Source organism: Dendrobates tinctorius, unplaced genomic scaffold (assembly GCF_039654945.1).
Source record: "Dendrobates tinctorius isolate UK_male_01 unplaced genomic scaffold, ASM3965494v1 ptg000022l, whole genome shotgun sequence".
Lineage (NCBI taxonomy): Eukaryota > Metazoa > Chordata > Amphibia > Anura > Dendrobatidae > Dendrobates > Dendrobates tinctorius.
The window spans coordinates 11,020,056-11,038,031 of NW_027361690.1; the positions used below are offsets into that span (position 1 = coordinate 11,020,056).

The 17,976-nt window shown below is 42.3% G+C and overlaps 1 protein-coding gene across 2 annotated transcripts in view; it reads right to left on the bottom strand.

Moving 5' to 3' along the window:
- Positions 1-17,976, bottom strand: part of DMXL2 (Dmx like 2) — a 224,507-nt gene that overhangs the window by 143,251 nt on the left and 63,280 nt on the right. For both annotated transcript variants that reach the window (XM_073568443.1, XM_073568442.1), the window contains exons 9-13: positions 17,487-17,661; positions 15,419-15,625; positions 14,978-15,240; positions 5,129-5,810; positions 816-937 (exon numbers count right to left, since the gene is read on the bottom strand). In XM_073568443.1, the coding sequence (XP_073424544.1) occupies positions 816-937; positions 5,129-5,810; positions 14,978-15,240; positions 15,419-15,625; positions 17,487-17,661 (1,449 nt within the window). The remainder of the gene's footprint in view (positions 1-815; positions 938-5,128; positions 5,811-14,977; positions 15,241-15,418; positions 15,626-17,486; positions 17,662-17,976) is intronic.

Consider the following 17,976-nt stretch of genomic DNA (forward strand, 5'->3'; position numbering starts at 1 on the left):
AGGATATTTTTCTTTGAAACGTTGCAGCGTTTCAGAGTCAAATATATCATACAGCCGGTGCCAGATACTTACTGCCCATAGATTGGGCAGCATAGATCAGCTGTCAGATTTACTTTAATTAAGAGGTAATGGGTTCTCTTTAAAGTCTATTACTAAACACCTAAAAAGGTGATAAAAAACCTCATGAGAAAATAAATCACTTGTGGTATTATTACCTTTATTATTGTTACACTTTTTTTTTTTTAAATCTAAGTGAAAGCATGAAATGGACAAGCTATCTGTATCGCTTACTAAATATTTCACATGCCGACAAAATAGCAATTGTAGATCACAGCACTTTACAACTCTGGATTGTGCCATTCCTTGACAGTTTCTCCTGGAAATGTAGAAATAAATTGACAATTTGCAGTGACGAGGAGAATGGTGGCTCCCCGTTGTTACAAAATTCATACCTTTCCAGGAGTAACAGAGGAACGACATTACTGAATTGTAGAAAAAGATGCTCCAAAATTATTGTAAGATGGAGAAGTAATTACTGTACTAGAGGTGTCAGGAGAGGTAGCAGATCTTCTTTAACACATAGTATTAAGGTAGCAATCCAAAATCCCTCACAACAGATTTTACACCATTTTTTCTTATCCACATAGCAGAAATTAGAGAGAAGCCATAGCACTATGACAGTTGATGGCAAAGATTCGCTAACTTCATAAAACATTGCAGTAATTCGCTTGATAATAACATTTAACAAAAAGCTTGGCTGTAATCACTGCTCTGAACACAGATTTCTTACGCAGAACGCACACTATAAAACTTACAGATGATTCAGGATCTGAGAGTTCATCCAATAACTTCCGAGCATCAACCACTGCTTGATACAGCCTCAAGTTTGTCCCATCAGAGGCCACGAAGCAGGCACTGGCCGAGTTACAATATGTGCCTGGAAAAGAAAGGGTATGGGATAGATATTTCATAGAGCAATGGTGGAAACTTGACAGTCTGTTCATACATGAATACTTCTAATAAGCTAAAGACGTAAACCTCTTCATGAATCAGGAGCGTCTGACTCCATCACATGTCCTCAAGACCGGCTTTAACAACACTAGTATTGATGAATCGGGCCCTTTGCCTATTATTGTTAGTCTTACTGCTCTGTAACCTGAAAAGGCTTATTTTTAGTGGCTAGAATATTTAAAGGGGTTGTCACGTGCTGGTGCCATTCCAGGGGTGTCAGCACTCGCGGTCCCGGCTCTTGTGCGGTTGTGATGACACGTGACTCTTGCACCCGATCAGCGCTGGCATCACGGTCAGCACATCTTTGGACAAAATAAACATGAAGAGGAAGCCAGGGCTGTGGCTGATCTCTGACTTCTTCTCCATGTTCAATTCTACAGAAGGTGGGGATAGTGATGCCAGCGCTGATTGGCCGCTGGGCTGTCCTAGTAGAGGACAAGCCCTTTAAGGAAAATAAGACTCCAGGTTTTTCTATTGCTTACCTGCGACCTGGTAGCGGACACTGTTATTAAACCTGTTTCTGCTGACAGTTTTATGGGCGAATTTTAGAGAACTATCTAAAGAGAAATTCCCTGAACAAGTAATGTAACAGTTTTCTTAATCTATTTCTGACAAAACAGACAGCAGCGAAAATTACTAAATGGATTATTTGGTGGGTTAATCCTCCTTTCCCTTACACATTAGTGTTACTCAACTCCAGTCCTCAAGACCAACCAACAGCTTGTTTTCAGGATTTCCTTATTATTGCATAGGTGACGGAATTAGGGTAGGTCTACACAGCCAGTAAACTCTGCGTGTTAGACGCTATGTACTTGCGCAGCGTTCATCCGCAGTACAGAAATCCCATGTCCACTATGTGTGCACAACACACCCACCGGCTTACCTGCTGAGATGGACATACCGCAGCATGTCTATTTATCTTGTGGAGACGTGAGCCTCTGCAAGATAAACGTCACCCGTACAATATATTGGACGTGGTGAATCCGCACAGTTCAATGAACACATACGGAGTCACCTGCGTTCAAAAGCCGGCAGCGCTTTGGACACAAAAGATATGTCCTGGGTCCAAAGCGCTGCCGATTACTGACCATGGGGATGCAGCCTTATTTATCACCTGGGCAATACTAAAGATATCCTGAAAACTTGACCTGTTGGTGGGTCTTGAGGACTGGAATTGAGAAACACTGCCTTAGATGATATTATAACTACTTTTGAAATGTCTGATTAACAGTAGCTAAAATTCATCTCTACATGGTGATACAGAATACCTTCAGGAATTAAAGGGAAATTATCCACAGAAAATGACCTAATGTTTAAATCGGGGTTTTGTGTTTTATATATATATATATATATATATATATATATATATATATATATATATATATATATATATATATATATACACACACATATATACACTACTACATGTATTACAAAACAAAATTAGCAATGTTGCAATTTTCACACTGAACACTGGGGCTGTTTTAGGTCTGTACTTCCTGTCTTTTCAGGAAGAATATTCAGCAGGCTCCTTATCATCAGAGGCAGGATCACAATGACAGGTAACTCCCCTATACACAGCTGATAACACAGGATCCACCAATCACGATAGGCGATCTCACAGCTGACCCTGCTCCCCGTCCGTTCACAGTGACCTTCCCATATGCTTCAATACAAATAATAGGGTCCAAAGCTGTGTATTCAGTTAATGAATGTGTGTTCTTTCTTGAGACAACAGGAAGTTAGAGTCTAAAAAAAAGCTTCAATAGCCAATATGAAAATTGCAAAATGGACTTGTATCCTGCATTTTTCCGTTTTTTCTCTCTGCATGTTCTTTCTCTTAAGGCCCCTTTACATTTAGCGATGCACCAGTGATCCCGATACGACCCGGTCAGGATCGCTGGTGCATCGCTAAATGGTCGCTAGTGAGCTGCCACACAGGCCGATCTCACAGCGACGCAGCAGCGATACAGCGGTCGTTACTTACCTTTCAGACGCGGCGATCCTGACGTCCTCCCGTCCCGCCTCCACACGTCGCTCGTCTGCGCCAGCAGGAAGCGCCCGACGAGAAATGGAGCTGCACGATCAGCGACAGACAGCGGGAGAGCCGGTCGGAAGTATCACACATAGCGATATCACTAGCAATATCACTACTGCGTCACAAAATCGGTGACGTTATAGCGATATCGCTATGTGTAAAACCCCCTTTAGTCTGCAATCCGCTGATAAAAAAAGACGACAGTTGTAAACTCTTGTTTGCACAGAACACAGAGAGGGATTCCTGCTCTGTTCTTTTTTTTTTTTTTCTTTTAGTACAAAGAGACCAGCAACAGCAACATGGAGAATATTATACAGCAGTACTGAGCTGTCGATGTAAATCAAGGAGTTGAGAGCTCAAAACTGTCTTTCTATGATTCCCTCTGCCCGTTTCCTCTCCATGCTCCTTATACCTCACTTTTCCTTTTTCCTCTATTGAGTACTTTATCACATAACACCACAGTGAGCTTGCAGAGCCTGCATTCTGAGGATGAGGAGTTCAGGAGACAGAGGAAGTGACTGATAAGTCAGCAAGGAAGCGTATTTCTCTGATCAGCTACCATATTTTGCAGATTATAAGACGCACGCCAAATTTTAAGAAAAATAGGAAAAAAAAACCCTTTTTAATAAAATGGTGGTGCTTCTTATAATCCATGCGCAAGAGCCCCCTTACTTACATGGTTTACTATGCGGTGAACTCTGAAAATGTCTGCGGCGGCATGCGGTAAGGTATATCCGCATTATAAGACGCACCCCCATTTTCCCCCAAAATTTTGGAGAAAAAGTGCGCCTTATAATCCGAAAAAAACAGTATATTCAATTTTCTTATTTTCACTGGCAGTTCTGATTTATGTAGTTTGTTGAAAGTACAGCTCCATTTTAAGGAGATTGAACATTAGACCTCCTATAGAGTTCCTGGACACCCTTTCCAATGTTATTAATGGCCTTGGATTCAACTAAAGAGCTCATTTTCTCAAAACTTAGGCTGGAGTCACATATAGCGACTCACCAGCGATCCTGACAACGATATCAATGTGTCAGGATCGCTGGTGAATCGCTATGTGATCACTGGTGAGCTGTCAGACAGCTTCACCAGCGATCAGCACAGCGACGCCCAGCGTCGCTGTGCACGTTAGTAACCAGCGCGCTGATGCAGGAAGCTGGTAACTAACGTACACATCGGGTATCCAAGGGACGTGCGTCCCTAGATACTCGATGTGAACGTTAGTTAACAGCTCCCTGCATCAGCGCGCTGGTAACTAACATACACATCGGGTATCTAAGGGACGCACGTCCCTTGGATAGCCGATGTGTACGTTAGTTACCAGCAGATCGCTGGTCTCCCGCCTGTCACACGCAGCGATGCGTGGTGGCCAGCGGGAGACCAGCGACCAAAAAAAAGTCCTGGCCTTTCCTGCAGCAATCAGCGATACCGGCAGGGGGGCCGGTCGCTGATTGCTGTCACACACAGCGATCTCGCTGGTGAGATCGCTGTTGTGTCACAAAAATTGTGACTCAGCAGCGATCTCGCTAGCGAGATCGCTATGTGTGACGGGGCCTTTAGCCTGGTAAAGATCCGCTGTTTTAACTCGCAGAAATTTAGGAACAAATTGACAACTGTGAGCTCCCATTCTTCCTGTCAAAAGAGTGTGTGCCTGTAAAGGTACTGTCACACTTAGCGATACATCAGCGATATGACGCAGTCAGGATCGCTGGTGCATCGCTAAGTGGTCGCTAGTGAGCTGCCACACAGGCAGATCTCACCAGCGACATCGCATGGGTCGGGGGTCGCTACTTACCTGTCAGACGAGGCGATCCTGACGTCCTCCCGCCCGCGTCCACAGCAGGAAGCTGACGACGAGAAACGGTCCAGGACGTTCTCGCGCGATCAGCGATAACCAGCGGGGGAGCGGTCGGAGGTAAGTATCACACATAGCGATATCGCTAGCGATATCGCTGCTACATCACAAAAACCAGTGACGTTATAGCGATATTGCTAGCGATATCGCTTAGTGTGACAGGCCCTTAAGGAATGCAGCACAAAAGAAATCACAAGAAAGATTTCATTTCATTCACTCACCTAAACAATAACTTGGTATAAGTGTTGGAAGCCATGCCACGTTACAAAAGGCAGATGTGCGAAGAGAGTTAATTCGGGCTAGTTCAGAAACTCCTCCACTGTATGATAAGGGTCCGATTGGATCAACTCGCCACAATATAAGTTCACTGTAAATTGCATTTGGGTCATGAAAAGTTTGTGTAGCTGCATTTCTGAAATGTTGCTTGGGGAAACCTTTCAAAGGATTAGGATCCACTACTTTACCGGCATGTTCTACTTCCCATGGATTCCCATCAGAGTCCGGAGTCGTCAGCACATTATGGTGAGATGAAGTCAGCAGCAAAGGAAGTACAGAGTGACATGCCAAATCATTCAAGTGGAATCTGTGGCCACAATATCGAAATTTATGTGACACTGTGAGCACTGATGAAAAGGCAGACTTATTTGCAAAGGTCACAGCCCATTGATTCAATGACCCATCAATATGCTTGGAAACCATCATGACCGCTGACGCCATACAGGCTCCACTTGGAAGAGTATTCAAAGGATTTACAGTTAGGTCACTTGCCATCAAGGTTTTCTGCAGAAGAGCAGAAGCAGCTTCCTTGGTAGAGGTAGTACACGCATACATCATTATGTTTTTGCTAAGCGAGCTAGCATCTCCTGACGGAAAAGCAACCGGTATCCGAGAAGAAAAGGAAACCTGAAAACAAAACGCAGAAATCATCATCTGGTAAAAAACATGTATCATAGACTTCATTTTCCTAAACATCACACTATTAATTTAACGAGGCCTGTCACCTCTTCTGACGTGTTTATTTTAGCCAATTTTCCTATACACCATGAAATAACAAGTCAGGAGCACTTTTTCTTAGAATTTTGCCTTATTTAGTTCCTCTGCTATTACGTCCACAAGGACTAAACTGACAAGTGGACGTTCCTATTCCCAAAGTGGTTTTACCTTCACAGATTGGTGCTGAAGCACTGATTGGACAGTGTCAGAGTGTGTGGCGACACGCCCCCAATTGGTGACATCCAGATGCCAATTTCTCCATACATTTCTAGTACGTATTACAGCAGATGGCACAATGCAGTGTTCCTCTATACTGAAAACTGCTGCAGGATTGTTATATTGCGGAAATACAATCATTTACTACTATAGACCAAAACATGTCAGACGAGCCGACAGCAAAGCACAAGTCAGGAGTGGTGAGTTATAGGGTGCTAATAGGCTATAGAATAGAATATATATTTCTATCTATCTTTCTACCTGTCTATATCTATCTACATGTATCTATCTACAATATATTTCTATCTATATGTATCTATCTATATATTTCAATCTATCAATCTTTTTTTTTTTTTACAGCTTTTCACCCAACTACATTTCCTTTGGCTTTGATTTATCTATTACTTTATAAATCGTACAAGATTTTGAAAGTACTTTCCCAGTTTATTCCCCCTTTCTGTGAGGGTTTTTAAGTGGTTTTATGAAAACAATAAATTAATAAAGATAATTTTTTTTAGTCTTGCTGGCAATTTATGAATGTTTGATAATGAGGATTCATAAAGGTACTTGCGGTTAAAATGCTGCTCCTGATTGGTCACATGTAGTCCTGTGACTTGAATTGCTGATACAGTCCATTCCAAAGCACAGAGTAGAGATTTTGTGTCTGTGCTTTGAACAGAACAAAGCCTGTAAGTAAAGCACAGCCCTGCATGGAGGAAGGGTTCAGCTAGCAGTCTTAAGCCACGGTCACACACAGCGATCTCCCTAGCGAGATCGCTGCTGAGTCACAAGTTTTGTGACACAACAGCGAGATCGCTGTGTGTGACACTTATCAGCGACCGGCCCCCCTGCCGGGTATTGCTGATCGTGCTCGAATGGCCTGGACATTATTTTGATCATTGGTCTCCCGCTGGCCAGCACGCATCGCTGCATGTGACAGGCGGGAGACCAGCGATCAGCGAGCTGGAGCCTGGTAACCAAGGTAAACATCGAGTTTCTAAGCGCCTTGCGGCGCTTAGAAACCCGATGTGTACGTTAGATACCAACGCGCTGGTGCAGGGAGCTGGTAATCAAGGTAAACATGGGGTTTCTAAGCGCCGCGCGGCGCTTAGAAACCCGATATTTACCTTGGTTACCAGTTCCCTGCACCAGCGCGCTGGTATGTTAACGTACACTGCGGGTAACTAAGCGATGTGCGTTGCTTGTTACCCGCGTGTCACTGTCCTGATGGCTGCTGAGATCTGCCTGTTTGGCAGCTCACCAGCGATCCTGACAATTTCATATCGTTGTCGGGATCGCTGGTGAGTCGCTATGTGTGACGGGGCCCTTACAGCAGTGTGCTTTGAACGGTGATCATGGAGTTGTGGCCAGAGATGCACAGCAAGTTGTGAGTAACTGGGGATGTGAAAACAGAGGGGGAAGACATTGAGCCAGAGCAGGCTCCACATAGAAGGATAGTAAGCTTACAGCTTATCGACAAGTGACTTAGGCCAGAAGGGAGGGCACCGGGTGTTCCGGAGTGTAAGATTACATTAGAATTAATTCATTATATGACTAATTTCCCCTACAGTACTGTGTGGGGTCAGTGTCAGCACCTGTAACAATTATTGAATGCAGGGGAGTCTCAGGACAATGCATACTGCAAGAGCTAATCAAGAGAAAAACTGTAGCCAGCAATTTATCCATCTTGAGACTATAGAAGTATCAGGATGGTGCTTTTTACATGGTGTGGGTAGCCACCGAGGATGGGAGTAAAGGAGCTGCGAGACAGAGCTCTGACAGAGAAGCTTGAGTACATTGCTTCTTGGTAAATGAAATGTAGCTGCACAGAGGGTGAGCTGTGTATATAATACAACCACTGGAGTGATTGCAGGGGAGCTGAAAAAGGAAATAAAGGAAAAAGGTCTTGGGGACTTATAGCTGGGGGTGGTGTAGGGAGAGGTGGTAGGGGTTGAGTGTCAGCAAGAATATTGTATCTTTTAATACTGGCATCCTGATCTAATGGTCAATAGCATAAACAAGTAAATGTTAAGATAATATTGTGATTTGCCTTTAGCATGTTACCCTTGAAGTATGAAAGTACCAGGGGCCTAGAGTAAATCAAGATTTTCTTTCTTCTACCTAAGTTATGGAACATCTCAGAAACCGCTAGCCTTGGAAAATGATAGCATTAGTTAATACTCCCAGCAGTGAGAGATGAATGTTTGGTCCCGGGGCTATGCGTGTTTTGTTTTGTAAAGTAGGAGATACATAATGAAATATAAAGCGGCACATTATTTACGAAGAGATAAGCCTCAGGATAAAAGAACAAAAGAACTGCAGGCAAACAATGTGTTCAGTTATTAAATGGAAAGTCAGAAAGATATCTGCTGGTGCACGACGAACCTACCGTGTAACTAACCAAAATAACTAAAGTATGCCAAAATGTGACCCTTTCTCATTATTACACATAATTTAATTTATAGAAATCTATAGTTTGATTTCTTTTCCCTGTGTGGATTGGACGGGTTGTTATGAACATCTGGTGAGAATTTCATGTAAATAACACCTTTAGATTTTTGTATTTGGGTAATGAGGGAGGCTGTGACTCAAGGGTCAACACTCTTTATCAAGATGTGCAGAATTATTAGGCAGCTTGTTTTTCCTCATGCAAAATAGGCAAAAATTAGATTTACCTGACTCTGAAAAGTCAAAAATTGTTACAAGTCTTACAAAGGTATGCAGCACTCATCAAATTACTAAGATTTGGGGGCATGATCACAGAGCTATAAAAGGTTTTTTGTTGCAAAAAGTCAACGGGGTTGCAAAAAACTTGTTGCTAAAAAATGATGCACATTATCCGACAAAGATTTAAAAAGAATCAAAAGTGAAGTGGCCAGGAAGCACTATCCTTCAGTGCGATCATATTCCAGAACTGCAACATCCCTGGACTGTCCAGAATGACAAGGTGTGCAGTGCTCAGAGACATGGCCGAGGTAAGGAAAGTTGAAACCAGACCATCTCTGAACAAGACACAGAAGTAGAAACATCAAGACTAGGGAGGTCTCTTCTTGGTTTCTCTGGCTTAGAGCAGGAAGATAAGACTCTGCCTACAGTCCTGCCCCAGAAAACAAGCATCTCATTAACTGAAAACTTCTAACAATGATCACACAAGAACCACAAGACAGATTTCTTCACCACAAGTAAGATTTTAACCAGCATAACGGCGCCAATGTGACAGTGTCTGTAGTTTAGTGTATTTCACCACTGTTCTATAACCTTGGGCGATCGATTTAGAAATGAGACAATGCTTTTCCCATGTTATACAGTCAGGGCCTATCCACATAACAGATGTAACAAGGGAGGGGCTCTACTATTGCTTGTTTTTAACCCCTTCCTGACATCAGACGTACTATCCCGTCCATGGGACCCGGGACCCTATGCCCATGGACGGGATAGTACGTCTACCGCGATCAGCGGCGCCCACGTGGTGAGCGCCGCTGATCGCGGCCGGGTGTCAGCTGATTATCACAGCTGACACCCGGCACAATGTGTCAGGGGCGGTCACGGACCGCCCCCGACACGTTAACCCCTTGCACACCGCGATCAAACATGATCGCGGTGTACCGGGGGTTAAAGGGAAGCATCGGCAGGGAGGGGGCTCCCTCCGTGCTTCCCTGAGCCCCCCACGGCAGCGTAATGTGCAGCGCTGCTGCGGGGGCTCCTTTCCTGCAGGCCCCCGAATCCAAGATGGCGACGGGGGCCTGCAGGAAGCTGGCTTCCTCAGTGCCTGCAAAGCGCAGGCATGAGGAAGCCTTCTGCACTGCCTGTGACAGATTGCAGATCTGTCACAGTGATCTGTGATGTGACAGATCAGCGATCTGTCACAGGACAGTGAAGTCCCACCTGGGACTATTTAATAAAGTAAAAAAAAAATAAAAAAAAAAGTGCTAAAATAATAAAAAAAAAAAAATTGCCAAATAAATTAGAAAAAAAAAAAAAATATTCCCCCAAATAAATCCATTTATTGGAAATAAAAAAAAACAAAAAAACAATAAAAGTACACATATTAGGTATCGCCGCGTCCATAACGACCCGCCCTATAAAACTGTCCCATTAGTTAACCACCTTTAGCCTACCCCTTAAAATATAAAAATAAAAAACGAAGCAAAAAATAATGATTTATTATCAAACCGCCAAACAAAAAGTGTAATAACGCGCAATCAAAAAGACGCATATAAATATCCATGGTACCGCTGAAAACGTCATCTTGTCCCGCAAAAAACGAGCTGCCACGCAGCATCATCAGCGAAAAAATAAAGTTATAGCTCGCAGAATAAAGCGATGCAAAAATAATTTTTTATATAAAATAGTTTTCATTGCATAAAACCGACAAAACATAAAAAAACGACCTAAATGAGGTATCGCTGTAACCGTACTGACCCAAAGAATAAAACCGCTTTATCAATTTTACTGCACGCGGAACGGTGTAAACGCACCCCCCAAAAAGAAATTCATGAAACGCTGGTTTTTGTTCATTCTGCGTCCCAAAAATCGGAATAAAAAGCGATCAAAAAATGTCACGTGCCCGAAAATGGTACCAATAAAAACATCAACTCGTCCCGCAAAAAATAAGACCTCACATGACTCGGTGGGTCAAAATACGGAAAAATTATAGCTCTCAATATGTGGTGATGCAAAAACTATTTTTACAATAAAAAGCGTCTTTTAGCGTGTGACAGCTGCCAAACATAAAAACCCGCCATAAATAGTAAATCAATCCCCTCGTTATCACCCCCTTAGTTAGGGAAAAATAATAAAATTAAAAAAATGTATTTCCATTTTTCCATTAGGGTTAGGGCTAGGGTAGGGTTAGGGCTAGGGCTGAGATTAGGGTTAGGGGTGTGTTGGGGTTCGGGTTGGAGTTAGAATTGGGGGTTTCCACTGTTTGGGCACATCAGGGGCTCTCCAAATGCAACATGGCGTCTGATCTCAATTGCAGCCAATTCTGAGCTGAAAAAGTCAAATGGTGCTCCTTCCCTTCCAAGCTCTGCCATGCGCCCAAACAGTGTTTTACCCCCACATGTAGGGTATCAGCCTACTCAGGACCAATTGCAAAACAATTTTTGGGGTCCAATTTCTCCTGTTACCCTTAGGAAAATAAAAAATTGGGGGCAAAAATATCATTTTTGTGGAAAAAAATGATTTTTTTATTTTCACGTCCGAGCGTTATAAACTTCTGTGAAGCACTTGGGGGTTCAAAGTGCTCACGACACATCTAGATAAGTTCCGTGGGGGGTCTAGTGTCCAAAATGGGGTCATTTGTGGGGGGTTTCCACTGTTTAGGTACATTAGGGACTCTCCAAAGGCAACATGACACCCGCAGACCATTCCATCAAAGTCTGCATTCCAAAACGTCACTACTTCCCTTCCGAGCCCCGACGTGTGTCCATACAGTAGTTTTCTCCCACATATGGGGTGTCAGCGTACTCATGACACATTGGACAACAACTTTTGGGGTCCAATTTCTCCTGGTACCCTTGGGAAAATAAAAAAATGGTGACTAAAATATCATGTTTGTGGAAAAAATACGAATTTTTTATTTTGACACCCGGGCGTTATAAACTTCTGTGAAGCACTGGGGGGTTCAAAGTGCTCACCACACATCTAGATAAGTTCCTTGGGGGGTCTAGTTTACAAAATGGTGTCATTTGTGGGGGGTTTCCACTGTTTAGGTACATCAGGGGTTTTCCAATCGCGACATGGTGTCCGATCTCAATTCCAGCCAAAAACGTCAAATGGCGCTGCTTCCCTTCCGAGCTCTGCCATGCGCCCAAATAGTGGTTTACCCCCACATGTGGGGTATCAGCGTACTCAGGACAAATTGCACAATAACTTTTAGGGTCCTGTTACCCTTGGAAAAATAAGAATTGAGGGTGAAAAGATCATTTTTGGGGAAAAAATATGTTTTTTTAATTGTACGGCTTTATGTTATAAACTTCTGTGAAGCCCTTGGGGGTTCAAAGTTCTCACCACACATCTAGATAAGTTCCTTAGGGGGTCTAGTTTCCAAAATGGTGTCATTTGTGAGGGGTTTCCACTGTTGTGGTACATCAGGGGTTTTCCAATCGCGACATGATGTCCGATCTCAATTCCAGCCAAAAACGTCAAATGGCGCTGCTTCCCTTCCGAGCTCTGCCATGCGCCCAAATAGTGGTTTACCCCCACATGTGGGGTATCAGCGTACTCAGGACAAATTGCACAATAACTTTTAGGGTCCTGTTACCCTTGGGAAAATAAAAATTGGGGTGAAAAGATCATTTTTGTGGAAAAAATATGATTTTTTAATTGTACCGCTGTACGTTCTAAACTTCTGTAAAGCCCTTGTGAGTTCTAAGTTCTCACCACATATCTAGATAAGTTCCTTGGGGGGGTCTAGTTTCCAAAATGAGGTCACTTGTAGGGGGTTTCCACTGTTTAGGTACATCAGGGACTCTCCAAATGTGACATGGCGTCCGATCTGAATTCCAGCCAATTTTGCATTGAAAAAGTCAAACGGCGCTCCTTCCATTCTGAGCTCTGCCATGCGCCAAAACAGTCGTTCCCCCCACCATATCAGGTATCAGCGAACTCAGGACAAATTGCACAATAACTTTTGCAGTCCAATTTCTCCTGTTACCCTTGGTAAAATAAAAAAAATTGAACCTGAAGTATTTTTTTTGTGAAAAAAAGTTAGATGTTCATTTTTTTTTAAATATTCAAAAAATTCCTGTGGCGCACCTAAAGGGTTAATAAACTTCTTGAATGTGGTTTTGAGCACCTTAAGGGGTGCAGTTTTTAGAATGGTGTCACTTTTGGGTATTTTCTATCATATAGTCCCCTCAAAGTGGCTTCAAATGTGATGTGGTCCTAAAAATAAAATGGTGTTGTAAAAATGAGAAATCGCTGGTCAACTTTTAACCCTTATAACTTCCTAACAAAAAAAAATTGGGGTTCCAAAATTGTGCTGATGTAAAGTAAACATGTTGGAAATGTTAGTTATCAAGTTTTTTGTGTGCCGTATCTCTGTGATTTAAGGGCATAAAAATTCAAAGTTGGAAAATTGCAAAAATTTTCAAAATTTTCGCCAAATTTCCGTTTTTCTCACAAATAAACGCAAGTTATTTGAATTAAATTTTACCACTAACATGAAGTGATTAAACAGAGTCAGCATGGGTTTGTAACTAATAAGTCATGTCAGACTAACTTAATTTCCTTCTATGACGGTATCACTGATTGGGTGGATCAGTGAAATGCTGTAGATATAGTATATCTTGACTTCAGCAAAGCATTTGACAAAGTCTCTCATACAATCCTTATTGAAAAAATGATTAAGTATGGAATGGACAAGGCAACTGTTAGGTGGATTCATAACTGGCTTAGTGATCGGACCCAAAGAGTGGTCGTAAATGGCTGCACATCCAGTTGGAAGAATGTCTCAAGTGGGGTACCACAGGGCTCTGTCCTGGGCCCTGTATTGTTCAACATCTTTATCAACGATTTAGATGAAGGAATTGAGGGTAAACTGATTAAATTTGCTGATGACACAAAGCTAGGAGGGATAGCTAATACTAGAGAAGAGAGAGAGAGGATTCAAAAAGATTTAAATAAACTGGAGAAGTGGGCAGCAACTAACAGAATGGTTTTTAACAGGGAGAAATGCAAAGTACTACATCTGGGCAATAAAAATGGAAAAAGCATATATAGAATGGGAGGAATAGGGCTAAGTGACAGCACATGTGAAAAAGACTTGGGTATACTAATAGATCACAGACTGAATATGAGTCAACAGTGTGATGCAGCAGCAAAAAAGGCAAATGCAATTCTAGGATGTATTAACAGAAGCATACAGTCTAGATCACGTGAAGTCATTATTTCCCTCTACTCCTCTTTGGTCAGACCTCATCTGGAATATTGTGTCCAGTTTTGGGCACCACATTTTAAAAAAGACATCAACAAACTGGAGCAAGTTCAGAAAAGAGCGACCAGAATGGTGACCGGTCTGCAAACCCTGTCTTATGAGGAAAGGTTGCAGGATTTGGGAATGTTTAGTTTGCAAAAGAGAAGACTGAGAGGAGACTTAATAGCTGTCTACAAATATCTAAAGGGCTGTCACATTGTAGAAGGATCAACTTTATTCTCATTTGCACAAGGAAAGACTAGAAGCAATGGGATGAAACTGAATGGGAGGAGACACAGATTAGATATTAGAAAAAACTTTTTGACAGTTAGAGTGATCAATGAGTGGAACAGGCTGCCACGAGAAGTGGTGAGTTCTCCTTCAATGGAAGTCTTCAAACAGAGGCTGGACAGACATCTGACTGGGATGATTTAGCGAATCCTGCTTTGAGCAGGGGGTTGGACCAGATGGCCCAGGAGGTCCCTTCCAACTCTACGATTCTATGAAGTACAATATGTCACGAGAAAACAATGTCAGAATCACCGGGATCCATGGAAGCGTTCCAGAGTTATGACCTCATAAAGGTACAGTGGTCAGAATTGTAAAAATTGGCCCGGTCATGAACGTGCAAACCACCCTTGGGGGTGAAGGGGTTAAACATATGGAGCGCATCTCCTGATAAATTGGGGACCAGAAGTGGGAATTTTTATGTTCTGTATATATTTTATTTTGTATTTATTTATTTTACTCAGAAACCGCTATGAATGTCACAGCAGACATTATCGGCACTGTCCCTACTGGGGTTCACAATCTAGATTCCCCATCAGTATGTTTTAAGGGTGGGGATGGAAACCAGAGAACCCAGAGGAAATCCCACAAGCATGGGGAGAACATATAAATGACTAAAATGGAAAAATCCCTATAATACATTCGAGAAGAATACCTGAACTTGTCTGAAGATACCAGGATTGTATTCATCCAAATAGTTAATGTGCCACAGTAGAAAAGTCCCATCCACAGGGTGAATGGTGAAGAGCATGTCTGCACTCTTGTTCCACTCTGTAAGGAGAGACTCGATTTTCCGGTCTAGTAACACAGTGGGTAGAGGAAGGGTAACATCAGGTGAAGATGCTTTTGTACTCAAATCTTTTTCGGCTTCTTCATGCTCAGGAGATCCAGTCAAAGACCTTTCACCCTCCGCTTCCCCTAGAAAAAAAACGATTGAGAAAAGTCTGTAGGTTCTTAGTGGTGAAGAATTCCTTATTTGGGTCTCTAAAACTGAACCCATCTCTAGATTATGGAAGAATTTCTTTCACGACACAACTCTGCCATGCTATGTAAAATGGCTTTTTCTGTCTTTTCCCTAAGGCAAAGTTACACTAACCATTATCGAGTTTCATTAATAAACCGTCCTCCTCCTCCTCCTCTTCAGCGGGGTCCGACTGCTGCTCCACAATGGTCTTCAGATGCTGTATAAATATTTCAATGGACGATGTAAAGTGCAATTCCTTATTGTTAAGCCAATGGACTACGAAACCTCCAGAACCTTCATCCAGATTAAAAGCTGGCCCAGCCAAAACTGAAGGAATGTCTGGAAAAACGAGAAATATTAGTGATTTTCAACCCTGAAGATCCGGGTGATTTTTCATTTTATTCTCACTTTCATCCAAGAACCATAATCTTATTTTTCCGCCCACTTAGCCACATGAGGGCTTGTTTTTTGCAGGAGGAGTTGTACTTAAAAATGACACCATTCATGTTAGCTTATCATTTACTAGAAAACAGGGATAAAAATTCCAAATGAGGTGAAATGGCAAAAGAAAACGTAATTCCACATTTGTTTTCATGGCATTTATTGTTCAGTAAAAGTTACCTGGACACATGATTTGCTGGGTCAGTGCAGTTACAGCGATCCCAAACTTGCAATTTTTTTTTATTAAAGTAGTGAAAACAAATCCAGAAACTCTTTAAAAAAAAAATGTGCTTGTGTCGCCATTTCCAGGTTTTGGTCGATGATTTTGTTTCTTCTGGGTTTAACCTGTGTTAATTTGTAAACATCTGGGACAGATATGGCGCTTTGATCACTGCTGATTGCATCTTTTTGCTTAGTTGTTGCAAACCAAAAATATGCAATTGTGGAGTTCTAATTTTTTGGAACTTTTTTTGGACATTGTGGTAACATGTGTGTACTTTTTTAGAGGGTATTTTTTAATGCAAGAAAAAGCAGTGCAATTTAAATGTTAAGGTTTTTTTCTTTAAGACTTTAAAAAAAAATATTGCATTTTCACTTGTTAGTGTATTTGTTAGTCCCCATACGGGACTTGAACCTGAGATTGTCTTGATTGATTGTACTATATAAAGCGATAATACAATATTACTGTATATAACAAATATCACTGTCCCCTATGGACAGCATAAGTGCACGGTCATCAAGGACACATGGGTCTTCACTGGGTCCACAGCTGTGATAGCAACCCATTGGAGCTTTGCAGGAGGGGGTTGGTGAAGGGCGGTAAGACAGCGCACTGGAAATACCACTGTCATAGGATAATCTGAAGCAGCTGTCACTCCAGCTCTATCCCGGCTCAACGCTTACTCCTGCTAGACTGACAACTACATTGCCCAAATTCACCATTTGAGGCATTTTTCCCCACAACTGCCAATATGGTAGCACATGATTTTATACATACACACATATACGTATACACACTGTAGCAAAGCCAAGTAGGCTAGGGTTAAATCCTAGCACTTTAGGTCTTGGTGAGTTGCACCTGGCTAGCTCTCTATATAACCAGGTTAGGTGTTCACCTGAGCCAGTCAGCTGGGGGATGCTGAGCAGAGTGGATTGTTTTTGAGCTAAAGAGAGACAAGCAAGAGTTTCTCTTTGAGAAGAGACGGCACAGGTCGTGTAAACCAAACTGAAAACATCAGGGGTTACTATGAATGAGAGCCGTTTTATGGGACTAGCTCAACGGTGTCTGAAGTAGCCGGGGTCTATTTTGTTTAGTTAGCGCCTGGCACATTGCACGCTGCCCCCTTTTGTACGCGTGGTGATTCCGCAGTTCTTCATTGAGCACATGCGGAATCACCGCATCCTATACAGAGAATAGTGCTATTTATCTTGCGGAGACTGTGCGTCTCCGCAAAATAAATAGACATCCTGCAGTCTCCAAAGACGCACTACATATGCGTATACGCGGGTGTGCCCCCTGCGTGTTTGAACGCATAGTGGAGCTGGGATTTCATAAAATCCCCCCCCCATGCTGTAACATCTGGATGCTTTGGATTCAACGCTATGGCTGTACACATCGTCGAATCCGCAGAGTTTACTGACCGTGGAAACATGCCCTAATAAATTGGCACACTGCAGTCGCTGCATTGGTCTTATATTACAATGTAGCAACCACACACAGAAAATTACAGAAAGGTAAATAAACTACGTAAGCTTCTACCAGTGTTTGGATTTATGCTTGCTGCTATGTGAAAATGACACAAAGAATTAGCGTGATGCGAGATGTGCCTGTGGGCTTCCTGCTGGCTTGGTTGACTTGGTAGCAATTCCGTGTGAGCAGCCAGAACAGAAGATCGTCTTCTGCCCCTTCTCAAGTGTTTCAAGTGATGAATTGTCTGAATAACATAAAAAAAGAAAACATTTAAAAATCTGATAAACATTAAAGATACCTGGCATAGAAAATACACAGAAGAATGCATGACCTGACCATCCGTCATGCAAGTCGTGCTACAATCTGGATTGACCATGGTTCAAAACAAATTAATACTAAAATTAAGTTTATAGCCCAATTTTCTCGCTGGTCTTTATGAGATAGATGCTCCAAATTAATGAAGAAGTGCACCTCTTTTAATTAGTCAAAAGCATCTGGTGAGTGGAATGCTCCTCTGTGGAGTGAGGTTTCTGGTATATGGAACTAGGGAATTATGAAT